The sequence below is a fragment of the Talpa occidentalis genome, unplaced genomic scaffold (assembly GCF_014898055.3).
Source record: "Talpa occidentalis isolate TD23 unplaced genomic scaffold, MPIMG_talOcc4v2.1 talOcc4.5, whole genome shotgun sequence".
Taxonomy (NCBI): domain Eukaryota; kingdom Metazoa; phylum Chordata; class Mammalia; order Eulipotyphla; family Talpidae; genus Talpa; species Talpa occidentalis.
Window position 1 is genome coordinate 50,225,804 of NW_023604861.1, and position 23,780 is coordinate 50,249,583.

Here is a 23,780-nt window from a genome sequence, read left to right on the forward strand (position 1 = left end):
TCCAGAGGACTAGAAACAATATGCAGTGACTCATAAAAATAGTGGTTCTTTTCATGTTTGCATCCTATCATCCTACTTGTGAGTGTTTTTACCCAGCCTCAAAAACTACCCTTTTCATTCTAGACCACACTGTCCAATAGAGTAGCCACTAGCTCCAAGTGACTATTAAACCTTTGAAATGCAAGTAGTGAAAATTGAGCTAATATACACACTGAATTTCAAAGTTTTAGTGAAAAAAAATATAAAATATTCTATTAACAGTTTTAAACTGATTATGTGTTGAAATGGTAATAGGTTGTGTGTAATGGGGTTAATATATTACTAAATGAATTTCACCTGTTAATTGCTTTTCTGATGTGATTGCTAGAAAAGTTTGTTACTTCTGTGGCTGGCATTACATTTCTACTTGGACAGTGCTGCATGAGACTTCTGTCCACTACTATTTCCTTCCTAGATGGGGGTCCAAGAGACAATTGGAAGCCTCACAGGTTTGGGGGCTAGAGGTTTTGGGACACTGAGTGTGCAGTGACTGTGCAGGTAGAGCAAACTAGTAGATGCTGGAAAATTTGTGTTGCTCAGAAGTGAAAGCTGAGCTGAAGACAGCTTTGGAAATTACTGCCAGATGAGAAGGAGATAGAATAGGGCAGAGAACTGAAAAAGAGGCCCTATAAACACCAGGACTGGGGCTTTGAAGTGGATCTGCTGAAGGAGAATAGGACAGAATGATCAACACTCTGAGGATGGTGATGTATGGAAGTCCAGGGAGGAAGAGTTTCAAGGAAGAGAAAGTGGCTGGCACTACTTGGAAGTGACCCTAGACACTTCTCCTTTCTCTCAACTAGCCAACAAGCTCTAACTATTTTCCCCAATTGATTCCTCCAAACTACAGCTGTGTTTGTGTATCTATTTCCTGTCATCCTTGTTACTGTCATCCTTGTTACCACAGGAACTACCACAATCCCTGACACTCAGAAGGTGCTTAATAACTTTATATGGGCCTAAACTACAGAGTCTGGACTTGCAATTTACTAAATTAAGAGCGAAGAAAAAGTGATGTTATCAGCTGAGGAATAACGGAAAGTGACCGTGCTGACAGATCCAAAAGCCAGCTTGCTGTTAGCTACACCCAGATCCTTACTGGAGGATACACTGGTCCTACCATGTGGCAACCTGCTTCTGAAGGTCAGGGTGGGTACCCCTGACCCAAAACACCTCTGTGCTCCCACTCTTTTTTTTTTAATTAATTTATTTATACAAGCACTGGGTACAGTCAGAAGCGCGGGAGGGTGAGAGAATTCACCAGAGCCAGAGCGGGGAGCAGAGCAGGCAGAAGGACCGAAATACACTGCTGAGCAGAGCAGCGGGCGGCAGGAGAGGTCTGTGTACCTTGTGGGACCCTCCTGTGGTGGCCGGGGAGCAGCCGGGGATCGAACCGGCACCACAGAGGCCGCGGGCAGCTTCGCAACCCAGCGCTTAACCGCTGCGCCACCGGGGAGGCTCTTATAAATCATTTTTGGCAACTGAAAAAACATTCACATGTGGGTCTCCCCTGGTGGCTCAGCAGTTGAGCGCTGGGCTGCAAAGCTGCCTGCAGCCTCTGCAGCGCTGGTTCGATCTCCGGCTGCCGGTGAGGGTCCCACACAGCACGCAGACCTCTCCTGCCGCACCCGCTGCTCCCCTCAGCAGTGTATTTCATCAGTCTGCCTGTTCTGTTCCAAGCTCTGGCTCTGGTGAATTCTCTCACCCTCCCGTGCTTCTGACTGTACCCAGTGCTTGTATAAATAAATAAATAAATCTTTTTAAAAAAATTCACATGATTCTCTAATTATTACTATTAACAAGATATGGGAAAATAAGGAAGTGTACAAGAGAAGCTAGTAGAAACCAGGAATTTAACCCTCAAAACTACAGTTCAAATACCCAGGATTTAGAATGCTAACTGATAAATCAGCTTCAGATTCCTCTCTTGGGGATACCAAGATGGCAGAAAGTCTGAACCCAAAAGGATGCTTCCAAAGCAGTCACCACAGACCCTTCAACATAGCAGAACTACTTCAAATAGTATATAGATTTTTCCAATTCTCTCTAAACATATGCCCTTTCCCCTACCAGAAACTTCTTTTCTGATTTTTTTTTACTAAAAAAATAGTTTTATACACACATATTCATCTTGTTTTATATGTGATATGACTTGAGAGGATGGAAAGAAGTCTACCTTTGCTTCTTAGCTATTTCTAGAGGATTTCCAACTGCTCCAGCATCTGCAGCATGCGCCTTCCACCACAGTCTGCACAACACGGCCAGTCAGGAGAACCCTGTTCTCCACTGTACCTAACACTCTCCTGCCTGGTTTCCCTCACCCCTCCCCTGGAATCCAGATAGAGGCTGCCAGAAGCAGGAAGAGGTCAGTGCAATGGGGCCAAGGAAGAGAAGCAATGCAGAGTATGCCCAGTAGGCTGGACTGACGTGGAAATTCTCAGAACCCTGGTGACCCGGGGACTCTGGTAGCCTTGGATAAGTCTGTAATGAGGAAATGCCCTTTGAGCAAGTCTGATTTTGCTCATCCTATCTCATACTGCCTCTGACTCCACATTGCATCCCTCACTCTTGTTGGTGTCACACTCCACCCCCAGGGCAGCAACCGTATCTTCTGTGTCCGCAGGATCTGCTATTTGCCAGAGCACATAGGGGTACTTGTCATAAGCTATGAGAAGGAAGACTGAGGCTGAGAATCCCCAAATCCATTTTCTCAAGCTCCATTTTGGAAATTAGGGTGAGGTGATAAAGGCAAGAGCTGGAAAATGCAGAGGTAGGGGATGAAGATATTCTAGAACCAAGTTTAAGTCTGGGTGTATATTCTTGTTTTGTATCAAGCATAAAAGTGTTCAAAACTGTTGACTACAGTCCTATAACCTTACTAACACACTTGGTCAAAGCCATGGTGGTGTGGATTCTATTATGTTCACTAGAAACTAGACATAAATGTTACTCTCAAATGCCCCTACATGCAAAGATTTGCCAGATGCCAGAGTTCCCTCACAGCTCTGTGTGCTTTGACTCTAATATTGGCCAACCCTTTCTTGAATCATCCTCTACTGGACCAAAAGCAAGTTCAATTTCATAACGACTCTAGGATCCTACAGAGAGCAAGACCTCTGGGCACTCAACAAAACACTGAAGACCTTAGTTGCTGTCTGGCAGAGCACTACTGTCTCATAGAAAGATAAACTAGAACTGTATGAAATGAACATAAAGAAAACACTGAGATAAATAAAGCACTCAACTCCCAGAAAAGATGGCAGATGGAACACAAGTATTTAGATTCGTCTCCCTCCTTAAACCCCCACTAAAATGTAAAGGGAATTTTTTAGGGGGAGGGTATTTTGTTATCACTTTTAGGCATAAACTATAAGAAGAGAGAGAAAATCACAGTAATAAGTTTGAAAACTGGAAAGCAAAGGCCAAGTGTTAACTGATTTGGCAAACACACACACACACACACACACACTTTACAGAAAGCCAAGAAGCAACACAATTAACTCTGTATAATTCCTAAAATTCAGGAACTTGAAGATTTGAGATGGAGCTCTAAACAGGACAGTGAGATGAAAGTGTTTAAGAAACAAATTGCCCACAGCCAAGCACTGTCCATACCCTGGAGAAGCCTGGAAGACAAGGTAGGCTCCGGGAGCAGTGAGGAGTATAAGACAGATGGGGCTCCTGTGTTGAAAACGGGGCTTAAGTAAATGCCTACATGTTGGATAGCAAGTACATAATTACCCCTCAATTTATATTTTTAAATATGAATTTCCATATTTCAAGTTTGTTAAGTACAAATAAGCTAAAAATTAAAAAAATAGTTACCTATCATAGAGCCCAAGTTGCACAACCCCTAGCCAAAAATCTCTGTCTGTTGAATATTACCTTACATTCTGAGTGGGGTCTGGGGCAATTGCCAGTACTAAACACATTAATATTTCTACAGTGAAATGTATAAATAGTTACGTTACAGAGGCATCTCCATGAAAGGGGGAGGAGCATTGCGGCACAAAGAATGGGTGTCATTTTTTTCCACCCCCACTTACATGCAGGCCCATTGGCTACATGTCTTAGTAGGCCATGAACCCAGCTTCCCGAGGGGGGACCTGCTGGGAGCTAAGGGTAAAGGCAAGTAGCTCTGTGGACCGATAAACTAAGACGGCAAGCAGGCCAGGCTCTCCTGCCTTTTGGGTTCCTACTTCTGCTTGTACACTGGTGCTGCTGGAAGGAGCACACAGAGGAGAAACATGGAGAGATGGTTGGAAGAGACATGTGGGTGACAGACGTGTAGGGAGGCTGCTCCTGGTCCTTAGCAGAGACAATGGCAGCTGTTCTCTTGACCTCATGGCAGGTTATGTGGTGTCTTTCAAAATGTGAGTCTCTCCTGGCCCAGCTCTCTGGGACCTGCATAATCCCTTTCTTGTGCTTTTTGACTGCAGCAACCCCACTTCAGGCTAGGCCTGTATGGATGGACAGCCTATGAGGGGATGAGTAAATTTAGTAGTTTTATTGGGAAATCATTATTTGAAATCTTTCCTCATCTTCCTTTTTCCTTCTTTCCTCTCTCCCCTCTCTCTCTCTCTCTCTCTCTCTCTCTCTCTCTCTCACACACACACACACACACACACACACACACACACACACACACACACATCAATTCTATTAAAAATCCTAAGAGTCTGTTTCCTTTGCCTTTGGATACGTTGATAGCTGGACTCTTCACAGCATGCACTCAACAGTTTGGGGTCCCTGGGTACCCCTTGGTCACACACTAATGGTTACACTAAATGGGATAAATAAGGAGAAAAATTAACCCCCTATCTGTTTGGGTCAAGTTTTGTTGTCAAGTTAGTTTTAAGGCCAAACATTTAAGAACAAAACAAAAACAACAATTGATTTTCAGAGCTTTTGAATTTCAGAATACTAGACAAGAATCATGAACCCATGCTTGCATATAGGACTTCTCCTCTATCCTGATAAGTTTTTAAAATAGGTGGCTCAAGTTTTCTGTGCCTTAATTTCTTCCAGAAAACAAAATGTGGCAAACATCTTCAAAATTAGATAATAGAATGTTCAAATTGTTACGTTTTACTGAGATTTTTGTAATTCATATAATTAATCAAGAATGGTTGGACAGATTATCCAAACCAGATTTGGTGTCCAATGAGTATGTTACTGGAAATAATCCTTTGGGCTGACACTGAGCATTCTGATGTTCTTGTGTGGCTAGGATCTTCAATAGCACGGAAGACCAGAGAATTCAACTACAAACACAAGACCAGACAAGGAGCTTGTTGTTTGGAATTGGTTGTGAAGCTTCCAGGCTGCTTCCCTATTTATGCCATCCCCCGGGCTTCTGGGCTTCACACTATCTCCACATCCCCCACACACTGGTCTGCTCCTGCTTCATTCGATAGCCCTTGCTCCTGACATTGCCCAATCTTTCATCTCTAAATCAAAACTTATTCTACGTCCCATTCCAAGAATCCAGCTCTTCACATTACAGTTAATAATAACTACACAAATTCATGCAAATATGTCAAGTTTGCTGAGTCAATAGGTTATTCTCCTAGACAACACCATTTCTATTTTGGGGAAGGGGATATATTTCAAAGGCATGCCTTAACAAAGATATTTAGGGGAACCTTTACTAAGAACCTGTAATTTTTCAAGCTAGGTACTTTGCTTTTTTTTTTTTTTTTAAAGATTTATTTATTTATGCATATAAGACCTGGGGTACAGGGCAGAGGTGATGGGGTGAGAGGATTCACCAGAGACAGAGTGGGGAACAGAACAGGCAGACTGACTGAAATACACCACTGAGGGGAGCAGCGGGCGAGTCAGGAGAGGTCTGCTGCGCCATGTGGGTAGCTCCCTGGCCAGGGATCGAACTAGTGCTGCAGTGGTTGCTGATAGCTTCATAGGTTGCGTCTTAACCCCTTGCACCACCAGGAAGGCTCAATGCTAGGTACTTTGCACAAATTATTTCATTTAATCCTCCCTTAAGTTCCCCATGGCAGGTTGGTTTTATAAAACTACTTACCAGCAAAGAGAGTCTCTGAGAGGGTAATTTAAGGTTACAAAGCCAGTCAGCAGTATCTTTTAGGTGAAAGTCCATCCTTTTTATAGCTCCCTACCACACTGTCTCTTTTTTTTTTAATTTAAATATTTTATTTTATATAATTCTTACATCTTTTTTCATCTTTGCACAATGTATGCATTTTCATTTTGGTTATATTCCCCATACAATTGTTCTTCCCCCCTTATTTTGACTCTAGTCCTTCCTTTCCCCGTCCCTCCCTCCCCCATAGTGTGTCTCTGGTTTATAGTTGCTTGTTGATTTTGATTTTTACTTTGTATTGATTAGTCTTTTTCTTGGTCCCTTATTTAGGTTTTCTAAATTCCTGCTATTAGTGAGACCATCTGGTATTTTTCTTTTTCTTTCTGACTTATTTCACTGAGCATGATCCCTTCTAGCTCCATCCATGTTGCTGAAAACTACATGTGTTTATCTTTTTTGATTGCTGAGTAATATTCCATTGTGTATATGTACCTATCACACTCTCTTAAAGGAGAGACGTAATATAAAATACCCAGTGGCCGGCAAGAAAAGGACTTTGAAATAGGCAAGGCCTTGTTCCCAGGGTCGTCACATTCTCTTGCTATTTTCCGCTTTCTAAATTTGTCTCTTAAATCTTGAGGCCCACTCATCTATGTATCACAGAGATCACAAACATGTGACAAATGGGGAGGCCTCTTTTCATAATTGTAAAAATCTGTACATAGCTGTAATACTCAAAATATCCCTAAGAAAAGATTAATAATTTGGGTTTATTGCTCTGTGAGAAGATTAGGTTCACAGAAGGCAGTTTAGGATGAATTTTTATAAAGATAAAAATTATGACCCAGAAAGTGTCCTTGACATAAAACATCCAAATTTAGCAAATAGAAAAGACTCCCAAATTGGCCACAAACACATCCATGTTTGTTCCATGCTGCTTGTACTAGTGTCACACTAGGACCACCTCACAGGCTAAAGGAAATGCTCCTTTCCTAATTTCAATCCTAACACAAACTCCATGAGGGCAGGGATGTTTTCACTGCTAGACCCTCAGTGTGTACAACAAAGTCTGAATTAAGGCAACCCAGTAAACCTTTATTGGGCAAATAGATGGATTTTTTTTTTTTTTTAAGAATTTGGAACTTGGATTTTTTTTTTTAAAGATTTATTTATTTATGCGTACAAGAACTGGGGTGTAAGGCAGAGGTGAGAGAGGGGGAGGGGTCACCAGCGACAGAGCGGGGAGCAGAACAGGCAGATCTAGTGAAATACGCTGCTTCCAGCGGGTAAGACAGGAGAGGTCTGCTTGATAGCCCTGTCTTTAACCCCTGCGCCACCAGGGAGGCCCCTCTCTACTTCTTTTCTCTGAAATTCCTCATAGTTTCTTATGTCTTTTTGTACTAAATTTATACCACATTTTCTAGTAGTTGCTCCAAATCTTTAATTTCCTCTCCCAAATCTTCAGTCCTTTTGCCCTCTTCTTTCAGTGGAACCAGGTTTAAAACAAGCTAAAATATTTCAAAATTTATTGGGTATCTGTGTAGTTCCAGTTGAGAAATGGAAACACAGAAATTAGTTAAATGAAGAGAAAAAACATATGGTAAATGCACAGTGAATTCAATTCTTATCAAGTGCAGACACATACACTGAAATTGTAGCAGCTGTGTTTATTTCATAATTTAGGTATTTGAAAAAAAGCGCAATGTGTTTATTTCAATGCCAAGTTGATGTCAAGTTTAAAATACAACATGAGTTTGTCTACATGTTTTACTTCTTTTCCTAGAAAATCTTTTAGTATTTAAATATAACATATATCCCTAATTATCAGCCCTCATCACATATGAATCCTGGGGGAGAGAGGGGAGTCCCTTATCAACATGTTGACAGAATGTTCTAAAATATGTTCTAACCAATAAAATTGGAGAATAAATATGGGAGCAACAATCTAAGCTTTGTTGTATTTTCACGAAAAGATCTACATTTAAAGGAAATAAAAACATCACATGTGCAAAAGCACAGAGGGTTGCTATGGTAACAGACTACCGTTTTTATATTTATTCTCAATAGTGGTACATTTGAGCTATTACAACCAAATAACATCAACATCTACTCCCTTCTAATCATATAAAGGTCTCTGGAATAGGTTATACTTAATAAATGAAGGAACTCTCATTTTTAAAACAGTCTTCTTTACTTTTCTAAGAATTATAATTAAAATACATGTAATATGGATTGATGCTTGGCATGAGTTAAATTTGCATGATCATTTAAGTCATGTAGAAACACTCCCAAAATAATAAAAGAAACATAATAATCATGAATGTCAATTCAAACATTTAAAGTATCGTTCATGTAAGAAAAAGAGACACACACACACACACACACACACAGAGTAAGAGGGCGAGAGCACATGAGAATGTGTGTTCAGGCAGCAATAAGGCCTCCATGGGGGTGAGGAGAAATAAGACATTTAGAAAAATGTATTTGGTTTTATTAATTGGATACAAAATTAATCTGCTCTTTTCACAGTTATGCTTAAATGAACAGGTAAGAAATATCTATAACTCTAAGCTAGATAATTCTATATTTCGCTGATTTTACTATTTATTTCAAAATGTACCCCTTGCATTGCCTCTGGGCATATTTAAAACATATCAACTACTGTAAACAGAACTGCAGCCACCCTCCCCTCATTATATATTACCAGGAGTACTGGCTTTCCAGAGTTCCTATCACCTCTCCAAGTTTCCCAGTCAGTCCTCCTCCAGGTACTTAGAAAATTAACAGCGTCTCAGAACATCCATACTTCTCACTATAGAGCAATAGATTACACCTAGAAGTAGGTGCTTCCAAGTCAAGTAAAGATGAAGCTTATTTGTAGCTGTTATTCTATTATAACATTGCAAAACTGAGGATTGGACAGGAGAAAAGATGTGATGAGGAATAAAGAAATCTCCTAAAATGGACATCTCAGTCACCCACAGTGTGTGCTTTATAGCCAGCTTACAAGACAGTAAATTTAGGGAATTTAATGTAACTTTCTCTTTGGAATTATTGTAAGAAAGCAATATTATGTATGTTATCCATCCAGCCACACACAGTCTTTTCCAATTTAATATAAGTGATATAGCCCTTCACTACTACAAATTTTTTTTAAAGAAACTAGTTAGAAAAAGTCATCTTTGAAAGTCATAAAAATATACCTTTACTGATGTCTTCCATGCAAATTGATCATCTTCAGTGTCTTCCGGTTAGGGGAACCACACAGACATTAGGCACCAAGACTGTGAAAAATAAAAGGAAATAAATTTCGTATCTAATTTCACACAGATCTTTACCCTAGATCATCATAACAGCAGAAGCCTGATTCTGAAGATGTTTTAGTGATGGCTAAAGCAGGAATTAGCTTGCCTCAGATCTCTATTCTATTAGTAAACATTATCCAGACTCAATGAAAACATTTATGTATATATGTAAAATGATCTGTGTCACATTTCACAATCTTATGTAAGTAAAATATACATATAGATACAGATGTGTGTATGTATGTATATGAAGTAGCTCAAAGTGATACTGTCACAGGGCATAAAATTTAGGTAGTTGTCCTTTCCTGTGACATGTAGAAAACATTGCAACTATAGTAAGCTTAGGCTTCTTGCAATATGCTCCTTCCACATAAGAGTCTCTGGGAGAAAAATTCTTACAAACAATTAAGATGATCAGAAATAAGTCCAAATATTGATATAGCAGCTCTCCCGCCTGCTTGTGACTATGCAGGTGTTTCTTTTCACAAACCCTTTCCCTTTGCAGCTCTTTCTGCCCACTTGTATTTGTGCAAGCATTCTTTTCTTTCCTTGTGTATTTTTGTATATAATAAACCTGCTTTTTGGGTATATAAAAAATAAATATTGATATATACATATCAATCACATCAAACCACATAAAATATTTTTCCTCTACTCATTTCTAGCAATACGGGTAGTTTGTTTACTTCAGAATATATATGGCTCTACTACATAATACCAATGTGTTGCAGAGCCCCTAGTGCTAGGACTCATTTGAGTTCACTGCCTTATTTATAAGGTAAGTGACCACAAATACACCATATCTTTGCGAGCCCAACCCAGACAAAGAAATTGGCTTACAGCCTACACTTAATTTCCTCCCTCCCTTTTTAAATACAAACCCTTTCTTTTAAGGCCCATTCTTTCTCTCTTGTATATAAGAGCTTATGCACTGCTTACAATTCACTTTCACGTTGAAGCCATCGCAGCCAAAACTATAATCCCATATTCTCTTTAACAATCCCTTTAGCACTGCTAATTTCACTCATAAAAAATTCATAAGATTGTCATTTATATTTTCTATGTGCAGTAATTTTGTTTTGTGTTAGTCTTATCTCCCCATTTAGAAGGTAAGCTATTTGATGAATGAGGTCTATTTCCTCTAAAAAGCTTTCCAAAAGCTTAATTAATGGATGCTTGATCATTATTGTTGATTATGAAGCTACTGTGCATCCAAAGGGAGAGGAGGTTTAGGATCTTTTCCCACCAGTGCCTCTGTGCTTTTGGTGTTGATCTAAGGCACTGATTGTTAATCTTTTTGAGTGATGGACCAACCTCCCTCCCTTCCACTCCCTGAAAAGCTGATGAAAAATCTATGGACTTTCTCCCAGAAAAAAATGGCACAAAATAACACCAAAAATTTTGCATACAATTTCCGAATATGGATCGTGGCTATGATCCCTGACCTAAACTGATTTCAATTATCTTTTAAAATTTCCCCAAACAAATGCATTTTAATTTTTTTAATCAGTATGTTTCTTTGGTAAATCTAGAAGGACAGAAAAATTACATCAAACAATTAAGATGTGACTCATAATGTTTACAAACAGAATCCCTAGAGCACGGATAATTGTGATTTCCTGGTTCTGAGAGTCATTTGGGACTGAGCTGTAGGGACTAATTTTGACCAAAATATCAGAAGTCTAGCAGCAAAATCAAAACTCTGGGCCCAAGCTGTGAGATAGGAGCAATGTCTAGGCACCCTGGTCAGTGTAAAGAGAAAATATCAGGAAGGTAAAGGAGAACTATGGGGATTTGGAGCTTTGACCTCTTGACTTTCAGTTTCTATCTCTAGGGAAGAGAAGACAAGTAATTGAGCAGGATAAGGATAAGCTGGGATATGTGCTTCATTTCCTCTTTTTCTTTAAAAAAGATTTATTTATGCAAACAAGAACTGGGGTACAGGTCAGAGGTGTGGGGTGGGGGTGAGAGAATTCACCAGAGATGGAGGGGGGAGCAGAACAGAAGAGGTCTGCTGCGCTATGTGGGGTGCTCCCTGGCTGGCAGTTAGCACACGCCCCTTCATTTCCTCGTTACAACATCTGACATCTTAGATATGCTTATTGTTTAGAACAAATTTACTTACATTTCACTTAGAATATTTTAAAAATCATGTTGTCACCTTTCTTATTCACAAATGGATTTTTATTTCCAAAGACAACAATCTTAAGAGACTAAAGGACTATCAAGGCAACTAATCAGACTCCTTTATATAACTTTCAGTAACCTTCTCAGTCCTTAAAAATTAAGATGAGTTTATTTCAGGTGATATTGTTTTTATCATTTGCTCTTTTCACTGCCTCTTTACTATTCTCAAGTTGTGAGTTATTCTGTGAATGAGAAAGGAAAGGGTCATGTACTAAACAAGGACAATATAAAAAGTTAAAAGCTTAAGAAAAAAAAAACCAGCCCATTTCTGTTATGTAGTCACCGTTTTCCTGCCTCATACTCCATTTTTTCCCACGTCTATTTAAATGTAGAGTCCAAGCATTCTGCTTGCTAACATTGAAGACGACTATTGGGGGCAGAGGTGTGGAAGTAGGACATGACTCTAAAGATCAAGCACCATCTGCTATGAGCCCTCTACTTCCCCTGCTGAAAACATCACCAGATCAATTAACAATATGAAATCACTAACACAGGGTAGAAATATCAAAAATTACTGGTATGTGTCAAACTGGCTATTTTATTTCTAGCAAATAAACACAGTGGCACCCCAGGAGATCCAAAATTAACTTTACCTGTTGAAAGGCAAACTTTGATAATATAACTCAAGGGGGAAAAGTAAATGCTGGTTAAATTTTTGTTATCATCAGTTTGTAACAACTGTAACCATTTAGATTCTTCCACTATTTTCAGCTGTTCACCAAACCATTTTAAAAAAATCAAGATTGGAAGTGATCCTTAAAAAGTACGAAGTATCTAGTTGGCTACCTAAAATTCTGAAGTAAACCATAGGTTATTTAGTGTATTATCTACTTTTATCTAAGATTTCAAAGTAAAAAACAATTTCTCGCTTATAAAAGATAACTACCAGAAGCTAGGCGTATACTATAGCACAAGAAAAGGAATAGGGATTTGGTGGAGACTGTGTGAAGCAAGCAGAAGGCTCACCGAGGAGCCAGAGGTAAGCTGGGAGGCTTGTCCATGCCGGGCGCCTTCTAGCCTGCAGTCCCAGCCAAGAGGGGAGCAGCACCCACCGCTGGGGCAGACCGGGCATGCAGGAGAGCGTGCCCGGCACCGGCATTTGCAGCAGGGACCCTTCTTTGGTGGAGACTGTGTGAACCCAGCAGAAGTTCCCCAGAGGAGCCAGAGGTGAGCTGGGAAGGTCGCCCAAGATGCCGGCCAGTACCAGCAACACAGTGTCACAAGGAATACGGCAAATTAGAAAACAGGCAGTAGGGAGTAGAAAAACTACATGCAACCCAGCTTCTCCTCAGCAAAAAAAAAAAGCACACCGCAAAAAGAAAACCATCTGCCAGATTGCAACGACAGTAACTTGGAAGAACTTCTGAGCCTTCCAGATAGAGAATTTAAAATTGCTGTGATTAAAAAACTGACAGAAGTCATAAAGGAAAACAATGATAAGGGGAAAATAATTAATGACCAGAAGAATGAAATTGAGTCCCTAAAGAGGGAAGTAAAAGAAATGCAGGAGATCAAAGAATTAATGGAGACGCTAAAGAACTCTGGGAAAAGCAATGAAAGCAGAATAGATGAAATGGAAGAACGAATAAGTACTCTTGAAGACACAGAAATAAAAAGAACTAAAACAGAAAAGGAAGGAGAAGTACGAAGGAAAAAGACCGAAGAAAGACTTCGGGAACTATCTGACTCCATGAGGAAAGGAAATATAAGAGTTATAGGAATCCCAGAAGGAGAGGAGAGAGATGTAGGAACAGAGAAAATATTCAAGGATATAATTGAAGAGAACTTCCCAAACGCGAAGGAGCTGAAAATTGATATACAAGAAGCAAGAACACCACCAAACTTCCATGACGAAAGGAAAAATACAGCAAGACACATAATAGTAAAGCTCCCAAGAATCCAAGACAAGGAAAAAATAATGAAACTGACAAGAGGGAAGAAACAGATAACATTCAAAGGGAAACCAATCAGACTGACATCAGACTTCTCTGAAGAAACACTACGGGCAAGGAGAGAGTGGAGGGACATAGGCAACAGGCTCCAAGAAAACAGATGCCAACCAAGAATACTCTATCCCGCAAAGCTCTCCTTCCTCTATGAAGAAAGAATAAGGACCTTCTCAGACAAACAGAAACTCTGGAATTTTATTACGACTAAACCCCCACTCCAAAAAATACTACAAGGAATCCTAAAGCCAGAACCTCAGAGGGACGAATAACAACAAAAGAAGGCCAAAGAAAGTTATTAAAAGAATAAATAAATAAAATCAAAGGAAAGACAAACACAATGGCAAATACAGATGCGAACATATCAATACTAACTCTAAATGTAAATGGACTAAACTCTTCAATAAAAAGACACAGAGTTGCAGGCTGGGTTAAGAAACAAAACCCAACCTTTTGCTGTCTCCAGGAAACACAATTAGCTACAAAAGATAAAAATAGACTCAAAGTTAAAGGATGGAAAACAATTCTACAAGCAAATGGACCAAAAAAGAAGGCAGGAACAGCTATACTCATATCAGATAAAACAGATTTCAAACTCAAAAAAATAAAAAGAGACCCCAATGGTCACTACATTATGATCAAGGGGACAATACTTCAAGAAGAAATAACACTCATTAACATATACTCACCAAACGAAGGAGCACCAAAATATATCAGACAACTGTTGTCCTCTCTGAAAACAGACTTCAGAGAAAACACATACGTAGTGGGAGACTTCAACACACCACTATCAACATTGGATAGATCAACAAGACAAAAAATAAGTAAAGAAACTAAAGCTCTAAATGAGGACCTAGAGCATTTGGGCTTAACAGACATCTATAGAACACTAAACCCAAAAAACATGGAGTACACATTTTTCTCAAGCGCACATGGGTCATTCTTCAGGATCGATCACATACTGGGGCACAAGACAAACATCAACAGATACACCAAGATTGAAATCATACCAACCATCTTTTCTGACCATGAAGGCATCAAACTAGAAATAAACCATAAAAAGAAGGCAAGGAACTATCCTACCTCATGGAGATTAAAAACCACACTACTGGAAGACCACTGGACTAACGAGGAGATCAAAGAAGAAATTAAAAAATTCTTTGAATTGAATGACAAGGAGGACACCAACATCCTAAATGTATGGGATGCAGCAAAAGCAGTAATAAGAGGAAAATATATAGCAATAGATGCTCACATCAAGAAACAAGAAAGAACTCAAAGAAACAACCTAATCTCGAAGCTCAAAGATCTAGAGAAAGAAGAACAAAAAAACCCCAAAACCAGTAGAAGAAAAGAAATAATAAAAACCAAAGCAGAAATAAATGAAATTAAAACTAAAAAAAACAGTCCAAAAGATCAATGAAACCAAGAGCTGGTTCTTCGAAAAAATAAATAAAATAGATAAACCCCTAGCCAGGCTCACAAGGGCAAAAAGGGAGAAAGCACAAATAAATAGGATAATAAATGAAAGAGGAGAAATCACAACGGACACAGCAGAAATCAAAAGAATAATTAATAACTACTATGAACAGTTATATGGAAACAAGTTCAACAATCTAGAGGAGATGGACAAATTCCTACAACTCTACAATCACCCAAAGCTAGACAAAGAAGAAATAGAACACCTAAACAGACCAATTACAATTAGTGAAATTGAAATGGTAATCAAAAACCTCCCCAAAAACAAAAGCCCAGGACCTGATGGATTTACAAATGAATTCTACCAAACATTCAGAGACGAATTGGTGCCTATCCTTCACAAACTGTTCCAAAAAATTGAGAAGGAAGGTATAATACCTAACACGTTCTATGAAGCCAACATTACACTAATACCAAAAATGAACAAGGACAACACAAAAAAAGAAAACTATAGGCCAATCTCCCTACTGAACACTGATGCAAAAATCCTCAATAAAATTTTAGCTATCAGAATCCAACAGTGTATCCATAAGATAATTCACCACGACCAAGTAGGATTCATTCCAGGGACACAAAGATGGTTCAACATCCGAAAATCAAGCAACGTTATCAAACACATCAACAAAAAGAAATATAAAAACCATATGATAATATCAATAGATGTCGAGAAAGCTTTCAACAAAGTGCAACACCCATTCATGATAAAAGCCCTTGAAATTCTTGGGATACAAGGAACATACCTCAACATCATAAAGCCCATCTATGACAAGCCAACAGCCAGTATCATTCTCAATGGTGAAAAGCTGAAAGCATTTCCATTAAGATCTGCAACAAGACAAGGATGTCCACTCTCACCACTGCTTTTCAATATAATACTGGAAGTCCTAGCCAGAGCAATAAGACAAGAGAAAGACATACAAGGAATCCAAATAGGAAAAGAAGAAGTCAAACTATCACTATTTGCAGATGATATGATAATATACATAGAGAACCCCAAAAACTCCATAGAAAAACTAATTAAACTCATCAATCAGTTCAGCAAAGTGGCAGGATACAAAATCAACATGCAAAAGTCAGAAGCCTTCCTATACACTAACAATAAATCTGAAGAAGAAGAAATGAAAAAAAACCATCCCCTTTATTATCGAAACAAAAAAAATCAAATACTTGGGAATAAATCTAACAAAAGAGGTAAAGGACCTTTACAAAGAAAACTATAAAACACTGTTAAAAGAAATAGAAGAAGACACAAAGAAATGGAAAGACATCCCCTGCTCATGGATTGGAAGAATAAACATTATTAAAATGGCCATCCTACCAAAAGCAATATACCGATTCAATGCTATTCCAATAAAAATTTCAATGTTATTCTTCAAAGAAATAGAACAATTATTGATGAAATTCATATGGAATCACCCAAAACCCCGAATAGCCAAAGCTCTCCTGAAAAAAAAAGAAGGGAATGGAGGCATCACACTCCCAGATTTCAGGCTATACTACAAAGCCATAATCATCAAAACTGCATGGTATTGGAACAAGAACAGACATACAGACCAATGGAATCGAATAGAAAATCCAGAAATAAACCCACAGATTTATGGTCAACTAATATTTGACAAAGGAGCAAAGAATATGCATTGGAGCAAAGAAAGTCTGTTCAATAAATGGTGCTGGGAAAACTGGGTTGCTACATGCAAAAGAATGAAGCTTGACTACTACCTCACACCATACACAAAAACCAACTCAAAATGGATTAAAGAACTAGACATAAAACCTGAAACCATAAAATACATAAAAGGAAATATAGGCGAAACACTACGGGATATGCACATCAAAGACATCTTTACAGACACATCACCCAAAGCAGTGATAGTGAAGGCAAAGATAAACAGCTGGGACTACATCAAATTAAAGAGCTTCTGCACAGCAAAAGAGACAATAACAAAAACAAAGAGAAACCCCACCAACTGGGAGAACATTTTTGCACACAACACTAATGATAAAGGATTGATCACAAAAATCTGCAAAGAGCTGATGAGACTCAACAACAGCAAAGAAAATAATCCAGTCAAAAAATGGGCAGAAGAGCTAAAAAGAAACTTCTCTGAAGAGGAAATGCAAATGGCCAACAGGCATATGAAAAAATGTTCAACATCACTTGTAATCAGGGAAATGCAAATCAAAACTACCATGAGATACCATCTTACACCAGTGAGAATGGCACATATTAAAAAAACTAGCAACAACAAATGTTGGCGAGGGTGTGGAGAAAAAGGAACTCTTCTGCACTGTTGGTGGGAGTGCAAACTGGTCCAACCACTATGGAGAGCTGTGTGGAGATTTCTGGACCTACTAAACATAGAGCTTCCATATGATCCAGCAATTCCACTCCTAGGTATTTACCCAAAGGACACAGAAACATCAATTCCAAAGAACACCTGCACCCCTATGTTTATAGCAGCACTGTTTACAATAGCTAAGCTTTGGAAACAGCCCAAATGCCCAAAAATAGATGACTGGATCAAGAAGATGTGGTACATATATACCATGGAATATTACTCAGCATTCAATAAAGATAAACATGGGCCTCCCCGGTGGCGCAGCGGTTGAGCGCTGGGATGTGAAGCTGCCCGCAGCCTCTGCAGTGCCTGTTCGATCCCTGGCTGCTCCCCGGCCACCGGAGGAGGGTCCCACATGGTGTGCAGACCTCTCCTGCTGCCCGCTGCTCCCCTCAGCAGTGTACTTCGGTCCTTCTGCCTGTTCTGCTCCCCGCTCTGGCTCTGGTGAATTCTCTCACCCTCCCGCGCTTCTGACTGTACCCAGTGCTTGTATGTATAAATAAAAAAATAAAGATGGAATTTCAAAATACTTTAAAAAAAAAAAAGATAAACACATGCAATTTGCAGCAACATGGATGGCGCTGGAAGGGATCATGCTCAGCGAAATAAGCCAGAAAGAAAAAGAAAAATACCGGATGGTCTCACTCATAGCAGGAATCTAGAAAACTTAAATAAGGGACCAGGAAAATGAATAACTATAAGAAAGTAAATATCAAAATCAACAAAAATCTATGAACCAGAGACACTTTTGGGGGGGTGGGTGGTGGGAGGGGAGGGATTGGGGTCAAAATGGGGACTTGAAATTGTATGGGGAATATAAAAATAAAATTTATTATTAAAAAAAGAAAAGGAATAGGGTTTTTGTAAAATTATACAGAACACCTTAGTCTATTAAATAACAGATAAAGAGAATAAAATGCCTCCCAACATTTAGAGAAGGATCTTTGATATTATGAAGGCAAAAACATGATTGATGATTGAAGTTCTCAAGGTTTTATTTATTCTCCTCCATTATTTGTTTCTGAAATATTTTTTTTCTTCCAAAATAATTTTTAGTCCATGGCTTTCTGTTAACAGGTTATGTTATGTTATAATCTATTATAACAGATACGATTCCAACCCATTAAGTTAAAGTTTGGTGCCAAATTGAAAATTCCTCTCTGCTTCTCTTATTCTCTCTTGCATGTAAGGCACTTTCTGGAACCTCCAGTTAAAGTAAGCAGCTTTTGAAGATATTTGTTTCTGTTTCTATGAATGAATCTATAGTCTCAATTGGAGCTCACAAATCTTCATTTTCTATCAAAGCTTCTCCTCTACCAATGTTTCCCGACTGTTTCCTGGTCCTGATACTCCTTTACAAGTGGAGATCAATTTAATCAATTGCCCCCAGCTGTCAGGAAAAGCAAACTTATGTCATCTATCTTTCTTTGGTCTCTCTTCAGATATAAACTTAAGCGGTCCCTCAGGCCAGCTACAAATATAGGGTAGTCTATCAGAGCCCACTTGTAATTCTTCATCAGATAAGCTGTTTGAGGAAAAAGTTCAGTTAAGTGTTTTTAGTTGTATATACTCCTTACTCTTTCTTTAAACTTTATAGGAAGTTCTGGATCCATCCTAACAGGATAGAATTGTTTCATTCAAGAGACTTTTATTTACCATATTGCTTTTCCTTATAAATGAGCGTGGGACATTTGCAGTTTGGTCCTGGTTATCTAATGCTATAATATAGCGATATCCAACCTAATTTTCTACCTTCATGCCAGAGCAGTCATCACTTGTTACAGAGGTGAGATTTTCATTCACTGTTGGACAAGCAACAAAGCTTTCATTGAGCATTAGCGACAAACAGAAATAAGTAATCATCTTCCTTAGGAAGGTAATTCTTTGGTATATTGGCCAACTCAATTACAAACATTTGGGAAAAGTCACTTTAGGATTTATCTTCTTGCATCTTTCATCTTCATGGCCATTTACTAAATCTCGTAGTTCATTTACCAGACCAATGTAACACCAATGAAGGTGGCTGATTCTCTCTTGATCTCTAAGTCATCCTCTGGATGAAGAGGGAGTGGGGAGGGAAAGGGACAAGGGGACATAGGGGAATAGAAGTGTTGGGGGAAAACATGCATTTATGTGATATATTCAGATAATCCAAAATGAGGGCAATTTTAAGTGTGTTCATCACATTTTAACTACGGGGTAAGGCTAAGAAAACTGTAAGACATCCATGTGATGAAATAGTATACAATAATTGAAATGATGTTCATGGATGGTATTTAATAAGATTGGGAACTCCTTATATGAGAAGAAAAAAAGCTTGCATTTTTAAACACTGTTCAATATTGCTCCTCCATTCATCATCATGAATTACATGTTTGTTATGCAATAGATGAATTCAGATTCCAGTATCACTCTTATTACCTGACTAACCCTAGTCATTTTACACTAAGCAGAGACCAAATGGAAAGGGGGAAGAAAAATTTCTGTATATATGGAATGAGGCCTAGTAATTTGAAATTGTTAACAATATCGTTTGGTGGACTAGTAACAGCAAAGAAATTTCAGGCCACAAAGTAGTTACACCAATAATCAATAGGAAAAAAAATAAAAACTAGCATTTTTGAACGCTCAAGTTCACAATAACAAGAAGACACTGCCAGAAGCATTATTTACTTAGCCAAAGTTCTTTCTGTTGAAATGGTCATTGATTATGGAATTTGCATATATGGAAAAAGAAATATTGCTTTGCAAAATCTTTCACATATCCCCCCAAAAAGCCTCCTAACAAATTGAAAAGCAATGAATTAAATACTAAAAATATATGACTCTCTTAAAATTATCAGAAAAGAAAAATTGTACATAGCTTGTTAAATTTTACTTCCTGTCTTATGCCTAAAATGAGATATATGATACCATGCCTGATCTCATATGCGCGTCACCCCTCCTTCCTTAGCATTTAGCACTTTCAAATGAGCTACTTTAAACATCCTGAAATACCAAAATAAATTTTTTTAAATCTCTTTTCCTAAATGTATCCTACAAGTATCTTTAGGTTCAACATCTCAGTTTTCTTGTAAGAAATAAATTGCGATTAAAGTGAAAATTCATTACTACATTGCATAAAAAGGATGTTCATACTTTTTCAAATCACAAACTTACACCTGCATGTTAAATCCTATTAGTAACAGGCATTATTAAATAGCCCTGATTTGATACAACTCTTCAAATTCTTAGCATATTTAAAAACATTTATATGGCACAGCTATTGGTTTAAACCAAATATAGCAACTCCATTTCTAAGTATTTTCAAACATGAAATTATGAAAAGTAGCATGCCTTCTAACAACAACAACAAAAAAATCCAAACTGGATGGCCTCAAAAGCACAAACTAAAAATTTCACTCACTTAACTTAAACTTGGGATTTATTTTTAGACCCACCCTTTATGCAAACAGACAATGTTGATAGAAGCAATAAAATGTCTGCATTTTTTGGTATTACTTTCTAACATTAAAAAAGTCATATACAATTTAGCCATTTAACAATTCCTTTCACTGCAAAATGGTTGATACTGCTAAATGTTTTTAACAAATATGTATGTCAGTTTCCGCCTTCCATGTTGACAACACCCATAAATACATTACCATTTACTATAATGAGCTATAGTTACACCTTAAAAGAATTCAAATGTATGGGTGCTACTTACTGGCTTTATTTTCAACAGCTGCACATTGTTAAGCTTTTGGAATTCTTCTATTTGCATTTTATAGTGGTTTTGTATCCTTAAATCAGATCTGTTTTCAGGCAGTCAGATATAATTTATTCTTCTCTTTGGGACTAACCAAATTTAACTACCCCCACCTACTACTGCTAAATTATTTGTGGTAGAAAAATGATGAAAACAGCCTTATTGGAATTTTGTACACATAAGTCACCTCACAGAACGAATAATCTTTGAAAGGCACTGCCACAGGACTTGGGTGTTCAGAACATATGACATTTACCTTAGCAAATCAGTGACCTCTTTTTATGAACTTCTGACATTTTTTTTAGCCATGTTCCAAAGTCCACAAGGAGCAACTACTGAATGAGAGAACTGTTCTTGAATTTGTGTTTGGTGTGAAAGAACATCTAACACAGGGTCTAGAACACAGTAAGTCCTAAATTAATACCTACCAAGCTGTTAACCTGTCTGGGACTCAGAATGAGAAGTGGATACTTAATGAAAAGGTCTTTATATTTTGCTCCATCTCCTTCTGCATGTTCTTTTAATTGAGGTACATTAATTTATAACACTGGTATGTATGTTTTAGGAGCACAGGTGCACAGTTCTTCAAATGTGTATTATCATATTGTGCCCACCAACAAAGTACCTATAACCCTCCTCTACTGTCCATTAGCCCCCCTCCACCCTTTGCTCCTCCCTCCAATTCCCCCTCAGTAACCTCAGTTCTGGCATAAATTCCAAGGATTTGTTTTGGTTTAATTCCATCTGTTCCTTTGCTTTCTTTATATTCCACCTGAGTGAAATCATTCACTATTTCCCTTTCGCCTGACTTACTTCACTTAGCAGGATCCCCTCAAGTTCCATCCATGCCATTGCAAATGGCAAGATCTTCCATCCTTCCTCCCCTCCCTCTCTCTCTGCCTCCCTCCCCACACCCCTCTTTTTAACAGATGAATAGTATTCCATTTCGTATATACACATCTCCTTTATCTAATCATCCACCATTGGACATTTAGGTGTCTATATCTTGGCTATTATAGATAATACTGCAATAAACTCAGGAATGCATATGTCTTTTTGTCAATTTCTCATAGGTCATCCTCATAGGTGTGAGGTGATAAATGTCACTATGGTTTTGTCATTTTCTTGATAAGTGATGAACATTTCTTCATGTGACTGTTGACTGTATGTTTGGAGAAGTGTCTATTCAGATCTTCTACCCATTTTTTGATTGTGTTATTTGGTTTTGGATTATTTACTTATTGTTGTATGCATTCTTTATAAATCTTGGCTATTAACCCCTTGTTGGATATATGAAGTGCAATATTTTCTCCCATTTAGTACAGTGTCTTTTTAATATTTCTTTCATTGTGCAGCTTTTTAGTTTGATATAGTACCATTTGTTTATTTTTTGCTTTTATCTCCCTTGCCATTGTAGCCAAGTCATCAAATCTATCACTGAGGCCAATGTTGTGGAATATGTTGCCTGTATTTTTTTCTATGTGTTTTATTGTTTCAGGTTTCACATTCAAGCCTTTAATCTATCTTGAAGTAATCTTTTGTGTGGTTTGATAGTCTAGTTTCATTCTTTTACAAGTGGCTGTCCAGTTTTCCGAACTCCATTTATTGGAGACGTTCCATAATTTTCTAGATTGTGTTCGAATTATTTCTATGTATAATTTACATCCAGGTTTGTGTTTCCAAAAAGACAACGCAAGCACAACAGATCATTTCCAGAGTGTGCACTGGGGATGACTGTCCCGTGTACCTGTCAGTCACACTTGATTGAGTTCTGTCTTCTTGTCACAAGCAATGCTCAGATAGAGCAAAGCCCTCTTGTGAGAGCTGCACAGCATACTATCTGTTTTATCCTCCCTTGTGTCACAGCTACATAGCATGGGTTTAAGTTATGCTTCAGAATACACCAGTAAGATTTTTTAGTTTCCTACTTGCATTCACTTTTTGTCTCAGAACATTTTAAGAGAACCCTAGCACATACGTTGCCAGGGGAGTCGAGATTCAGATTATATAAAACCTTTATGATGGTCCGAGTGCATTCCTGGGCCTCAAGTGACTTCAGATGTCCTTTTAAGTTCCAATGGAGGGCCTCCCCGGTGGCGCAGCGGTTGAGCGCTGGGTTGCGAAGCTGCCCGCAGCGTCTGCGGCGCCGGTTCGATCCCCCGGCTGCTCCCCGGCCACCAGAGGAGGGTCCCACATGGCGCGCAGACCTCTCCTGCCGCCCGCTGCTCCCCTCAGCAGTGTACTTCGGTCCTTCTGCCTGCTCTGCTCCCCGCTCTGGCTCTGGTGAATTCTCTCACCCTCCCGTGCTTCTGACTGTATCCAGTGCATGTATAAACAAAAAACAAACAAACAAACAAACAAATAAATAAATAAGCATGCCTCTATTAAAAAAAAAAAAAAAAAAAGTTCCAATGGAGAAACTGTCTAAAAAGTTGCATCTGTGATGAGTCATATAGTCAGACAATGTCATTGTTCTGTAGACCTCTAGTTTTTTTTTTTTTTTTTTTTACAGAGGCATGTTTTATTTGTTTGTTTGTTTTGTTTATACATGCACTGGGTACAGTCAGAAGCGCGGGAGGGTGAGAGAATACACCAGAGCCAGAAGCAGGGAGCAGAGCAGGCAGAAGGACCGAAGTACACTGCTGAGGGGAGCAGCGGGCGGCAGGAGAGGTCTGC

At 38.6% G+C, this 23,780-nt stretch overlaps 1 protein-coding gene and 1 pseudogene across 1 annotated transcript in view; both read right to left on the bottom strand.

Moving 5' to 3' along the window:
* The window catches only part of LOC119258826 (NEDD4-binding protein 2-like 2), a 79,749-nt gene that overhangs the window by 14,320 nt on the left and 41,649 nt on the right, over positions 1-23,780 (bottom strand). Inside the window, exon 7 of the mRNA XM_037527145.2 lies at positions 9,304-9,384. Within this exon, the coding sequence (XP_037383042.1) occupies positions 9,352-9,384 (33 nt within the window). The 3' untranslated portion in view covers positions 9,304-9,351. The remainder of the gene's footprint in view (positions 1-9,303; positions 9,385-23,780) is intronic.
* LOC119259624 (uncharacterized) lies at positions 18,190-19,402 on the bottom strand (annotated as a pseudogene).